This window comes from Bicyclus anynana, chromosome 7 (genome assembly GCF_947172395.1).
Source record: "Bicyclus anynana chromosome 7, ilBicAnyn1.1, whole genome shotgun sequence".
NCBI classification, from domain to species: domain Eukaryota; kingdom Metazoa; phylum Arthropoda; class Insecta; order Lepidoptera; family Nymphalidae; genus Bicyclus; species Bicyclus anynana.
The window spans coordinates 9,572,002-9,578,592 of NC_069089.1; the positions used below are offsets into that span (position 1 = coordinate 9,572,002).

The 6,591-nt window shown below is 36.6% G+C and overlaps 1 protein-coding gene across 1 annotated transcript; it reads left to right on the top strand.

Moving 5' to 3' along the window:
- Nucleotides 1-959: 959 nt before the first annotated feature.
- On the top strand, nucleotides 960-2,735 carry LOC112049462 (endocuticle structural glycoprotein SgAbd-1-like). The gene is made up of 4 exons (XM_024087375.2): nucleotides 960-1,044; nucleotides 1,157-1,665; nucleotides 1,752-1,923; nucleotides 2,410-2,735. Exons 1-4 carry the CDS (start codon nucleotides 1,033-1,035, stop codon nucleotides 2,539-2,541), a joined length of 825 nt encoding a protein of 274 aa, XP_023943143.2. The 5' UTR covers nucleotides 960-1,032; the 3' UTR covers nucleotides 2,542-2,735.
- Nucleotides 2,736-6,591: the final 3,856 nt, after the last annotated feature.

The window sequence follows — 6,591 nt, forward strand, 5'->3', positions numbered from 1 at the left end:
ATTAGAGAGAAAATAATAGAATGATCGTTAATCTATACAATCTTACAAATAACAAGTTATAAAAAAATGCGTTGTGGACATTATATCAATATTTGAGAGATCCCAGAGCGGTCTGACACAGCTTATTTTCACAAAGATGAAACCTTAGGTTTTCATTAGCCTTATATCGTCCGTATCGTATTAGTCCACCTGAAAGGGTTTGTTGTTGTATTGCAATTATTCTATTATCTATTGAATGGTTAGATACTGTTCACCATTGCAATTTACTGATATCTGCTAAATAACTTCTGTTTTCTTTTAAAACAGATATTAATGATATAGAATTTGTGTGTAGATTGTGTATGTTTGTTAGACATTTACGCTGTTTAGCTGCTTATTTACTATTGAACCGATTTTTGGCTGTAGCAAAATAAGATTTAACATTGTTTTAGTTTTGAGCCAATATTCATTATTCAAAAATTAAGAAACATCCGTGTTGACTTTGAATTGGATATTTAGAGACTACACCATTTTTTTGTATGTAGTTAAAATTAAAATTAAGTATAAAATATACATACTTATTTTTCGCGGATAAAATAAGTTATAAAAAACCTTTGTACAAGCTTTGTAAGCTTTAAAAATGTTTCAATAAACAGAAGAATGCAAAAGCATACTCTTTATTGTTATAAATAAGAGACATCTCGTTTGCACTTTATTATCCTATAAAAATAAATTAGACTAATTAACTAGGTGTTATATGTGCTCTTATTCTAGTTGTGTATGTGTTATAACAAGAGTTGCGTAGAGTAATGATGGACAAAAGCTTTGTACACTTTGACTTCAAAGTGACCTTATGAAATTAAATGACTTATATGGCTAGACCAAGTGTTATTTTAATAAAAACAATTCCTCACTCTCGCAGCAAATTATTTAAATGTTATTGCAATTCGCCGTCCAAAGTGGGTGGTTCTATCGTTCATATAAAAGCCTGCGCGGATTTTTTATCCGCATTCAAACTAGTTCAACCAAGCTAGGCAATCTTTAAAAATTAAAATGAGAGTCGCTGTAAGTAGATTATATTTAATAAATTAATTTCAAGAAAATCGTGAATATTGAATCTATTTATTGTTCTGTGAGTTTACGAGGTGATACTAATATGAGTTTTTTGTGAATTCAGGTGGTCATACTGGCATGCGTGCTGGCTGTAGCCCAAGCTCAGCTCAACGCCGCACAGAGCTCTGGAAAATACGTCCCAGACGACGGACGTTACCAGTACAACAACAACAGATACAACCCCTTCGGCCGATACAACCAAAACCAATACGGCTCGTACAACAACCGTTACAACCAATACAACCCCTACGGAAACCAATACAACCAGTACAACCGTAACCAGTACAACCCATTCAAGCCTTACGTGACCTCCACCATCGCTCCCTTCCGCCCGTCCGTCACCGTGACGCCAGCTCCCCCTAAAGTGACCGTCGCGCCTGTCGTCAAGCCCTCCGAGCCCGTCGCGCCCGCCGTAACCGTCGCGCCTGTCGTCACCGCCGCCCCCGTCTTCGTCCCCGTTGCGCCATCTGCCCTCCCCGTCATCACCGCCGCGAGAGTCGCTGCTGACTCCCGCTCCGCCGAGACTGTCAAATACGGAAACGAAATCAACCCCGACGGCAGCTACAACTACTTGTAAGTTCATTAACACTGTTTTGATTAAATAAACCAATTTACATTACATTCCATTACTACAAAGTATTGTTTTTTTATTATTATAGCTACGAGACCAACAACGGAATCGCCGCCCAGGCTCAAGGAACTCCCCGTAACTTCGGTGGAAACCCCCCAGTGGTTCCCGATGTTGTTGAAGGTGGCTTCTCCTGGTACTCCCCTGAGGGTCAGCTCGTCTCCATCACCTACGTCGCTGACGAAAACGGTTACCAACCTGTGGTAAGTTAATTTCTATGTATCTAAAAAAATCTAAAATCTGAAGTAAAAATATATTGATAAGAGTATTACATATTTATGTATAAATAGAGCAACCCCTGAACTCTGGGATATTTTATCTCGTACACTGTGTCTTTCTAACGGGTTAAGAATGTTTATAAACAGACAAAAATTACTTTTCAGAAGTTATTTTTAACAATGTTCAGCGATGTTAGTTAGTGAATAAATAAGTAGGGATACAAATTCAATCAAATAGTGTTACTTTTACGATTACTTTTTGTCATCAAAGTAATACATATAAGCTAGTAATAATGTTACCGTACCTAACTAAGATAATAATTATGAAACTGAAAATAACTACTAACTTTTAAAATAACAAAGTACCTGCTATTTTTTTCGATACTTACAAATATTACTAGCATTTTGTGTAAGAAAAAAAAGTTTTTTTTTTAAATTTTATGTTTAATAATTATATTTTGTATTTTCCAGGGTGACGCTATCCCCCAGCCGCCCGAAGTCCCGGCCCAGATCGCCCGCGCTCTCGCATACATCGCCAGATCCGCTCCCGTCCCAGCTGTCGCGAGAACCTACGAGGCCTCTGCTTCCGCTTCCTCCAACTAAATACGCAACTAAATAGTCATTTGTTTTATAAATAGTTACTTTTATTTACGAATATTACCACCACAACAATAAATTCCATATACCAACCTAGATTTAATTTAATGTACAAAATACATAAACTTAATGTGATATATTTTTATTTGAACTACGATTTGATGCATTTTAAGTGTATAATATGAAATTATAATAAAACTAAATATTTTATAATTATTTACTGAATGTTTTGTTGTTCCTAACCTTTAAACGAACTTAATCTCAACGGTAAAGCGGTCGGACTCATCGTCGAGGGTGGTGGTTCGATCCCCGCCCCGTTGGTCTATTGTCTTACCCACTCCTAATACAGTCTACCCCGAATAGTTGGAGGGGAATGGCTATATTGGTCATATTTTATTAGTAACGATTAGTAACGAAATAAGTTGAACTAAACCTTAACAAAGGTTTTGTATGTCAAAGGCTACTAATAATATGTTACCATATTAAGAATATAATCAGGGTTATTTTATCAAAATTGTATTTTAATGTAAAATTAGCATATTACATATATTTTGTGATTATTGATCCAGTTAAGCAAGAGTGACAAGAACGTAGCATAATAATATGTAACTTAAAAGAAGATCTATAAAATTAAGTTTAAAGGTGATCCAAAATTAAAAAAGAATTAGTTCAAAGTTTCTGAGTGCTGAACTACAATATAAATATGTATAAGGAATAATAAATTTATAATTAATGGGACCACTGTCTGACAAGTTAAAAAAACATCAGATAAGTATTCGAAATCAAGTTATAGCATTTATATTAATTTAACTAGCTTGGCAACGCGATTTCTTTTAATCTTGAGCTTAGGTATATTGCAAGAAAACTGAAAATTGTTTTGGGAGACGGTAAGACGGAGTGTATTTTATTCAGTCCTAAAATTGTAATATATAGTTGCCACGCGGTATCACTCGCGTTGTTCCTGTTCTCGTGGGATAGCCTATGTCCATCAGAATTGTAAAATATTTTTTCAAATCAATGCAGTAGGTTTAGAACCAATTCAATTCAAACAAACAATCAAATCTTTACTCTTTACAATATTAGTATATAATAGACTAGTGACGCTCCGTATGAGATCTCGAGCACTGGGCGGTTACGACTACGGAATAAATTGCTAAAGCGGTAGCTTTACCGTTTTTTATGTTCTGTGGTTACGACCACGTTTAGCCGTTGGCCATGGTCGCAAAAGGGCCAGATTTGCGGCCACGATCACGATCGGGTGTGAAGCGGCCAATTGTCGGGCTGCTGCAGTTACGCATACTGTCACAGAATTCGTGCGCGCTCAGAGCCAACCATACGTAGCTTGGTCGCAACGACCAGTCGTTTGGCCCTGGTTTGTGGCTAGTTGGCCAGCGCAGCCATGTGCGCGATGTTCATATTCTGGTTGCTACAGTTAACCTGGTCGTTGTGGTCACTAGCCGTAGTCGTGGCCGTCTATTATGCGAAGTATCATACGGATTGAATAAACGTATAAAATTTCTGGCAGAAATCGAAGGCTGGATGTTCATCCTCCTCCAAACAAGTTAACTCGCTTCCATCTTAGATTGCATCATCACTTACCATCAGGTGGGATTGTAATCAAGGGCTAACTTATAACGTAGGGGCACGAATATGTAAGTAACATTATCAAATTTATTCGAATATATATTATATATATGGCTGCACTGAACTAGCAGGCAGTTGGTAGGTACATACTCGTAGGTAATAGGTTCTCAGCCCATGATTCTACCATAAATATCAACTACATGAATACTAATGTAGCTATAAATGGAGTTTGGACTATGGTGGCTTTGAGAAAAACAAAAGTGGATAGAAATAATAAACCATGAAAAAAGCAATTTTTTTAAATTCACGAATAAAGTAATTTTTTTCTTGTACTATCATTCGTTAAATATAGTGTACAATAAAGAGTATTTACATTTCATTTAATCTCATTCGTCTATCTACCAGAAGCTCTCTGAGATAAGAAGCATCACTTTATAGGATAACTTTGAGATAATCTGAGCTTACTCGTATATGGTATAATGTATTATTTCAAGTAATTATAAACAAATAGTGTAAAAATTAAACATTTTATATGACTATTAATGATATAAAAACAGCAAGAGACTAAGCAAGGTCAATGTCTCTGTTGAAAGAGTTCAAACGCCATGCCCAGTAGGGGGTCGATCTGTGAATATAATATGAATCCCAATTTGATATAGATAACATATGTTTTTATGTGTGTAGTAGCTTTTACTGTCGGTTTTATCGGCGTGAATTACTGCTCATATTCAGAAGTTTACGACATTCTCAATGAAATTTGTAGTAATAGCTAATTTATAAGATTGAAAACAAATACTTCTAAACTTACTTTAACTAAATTGCTATGAGTTTCGCATTAATTATGCATTTTTATTTCAGCACCTTGGGACCCCAACGTTCACCGGCTCTTCGAACTATGTGCCCCGCCACTACAGTTTCGCGACTCGTTGAGCTATGTCGGTGACTTTGGCTCTTCTACGGATATCGTCATTTTTAGTTCGATCACGCAGAGATACTCCGAGCACAGCTTGCTCCATCGCCTGCTGTGTGACTTTGGGCCTTCTTATGAAGCCCATAGTTAGTTAGTGACCCGACCAAGTCTCAAAACCATAGGTCATCGTAGGTCATCTATCTATATATCTCTCTATCACTAACAAATGTTTGAAAACTGTTGTCTTTAGACACTGAGGAATTTCGGACGAAAATATGCCGTGAAGTTTCCAGAATGCTGCCCAGCCGAGTTGAAAGCATTAAAAAGCGCAGTGGTCGACCCCCCATCAGGGGGACTGACGACATCAAGCGATTCGCAGTAATTCGCTGGATGTAGGCGGCTCAGGATTGTGATGTTTAGAAGTCCCTACAAAAGGTCCATGTCCATTTTAATACGCCCGCTATCGTTTTATTTTGACAAAAAATAAAAAAAGTACGTACCAGACACTCACTTTAGAAAGCTATTGAAAATTTCTCCAAAGGAAAGAAAACTCAATTGCCTTTTTTCTATAAAACCAAGGATCATCCAATGAGTCAGTAAAATTAGTATGGGTTATAACACTTGATATCGGTATAAACGTTTCTAAAACAATACGTTTCATAAGAGTTAAAAAAACAAAGGTGTAGGTAGGTACGTTTTTCCAAACTTGATAGAACTTAAACTTAAAATACAGTTAATTGCACCAATATTTTCTCATATTTATTTTATAATAGCGTAGTATTAAATAATTATTTAAGTATAGATAATGAAGTGAGCAATAAATACTGGCAATATCGATGTGTGGGGTCCAATTACCGTAGCCGCCGTATAATTTTAATTGCGTCATGGCATCCGAAATAAATTGATCTACACGGAAAGTTTATTTATAAATTTGTATTGTGTTGTGTTAATGATAAATCCACAAATGTTTCCTGCTAGTATATGGCTGTTTTCAGCTTTTCTGGCGAAACTTCAGAGCCTCTAACATCAGCGAATTTTTGCCATTTTGTTGATGTTTTATAGGAGTTATTTCGGAGAGTGTGCTCAGGAGCGATTCGACGCTTCACACTTCTTACCATCATACTGCAAGACACTGGGTGGGTTTTCATGCCTACATTGGGTCCCTAGGACTCGTACAAACACTTTGCATCTTCATTTCTCATACGCACGGCTTGGGTTTGAAATACCGTTCCCAAGTCACTAACTTATCTTTAAAACAGGAGTGTATAGGCATTTTCTTGGCAAGCGTGTCAAATCTTACACTATGGTCTAAGATGGCACACGCTTGTATTACGCATAAGTCAAACTTATAACACACCTCGGGTTTAGGACGTGGGTTAAAACCTTTCTATAAAATTAAGGGATATCTAAACAAGCTTCTTCAATATAAAGTCACTTGGGGCCAGAAATCACAACTTCCACGGTTCATCGACCAAACTGTTATATTGAATTACTAAGTCTCCATGATTTGACTTTGATAAATTACCTTATTTTTGTCTTCGCACATTTACTCGTGCTTATCG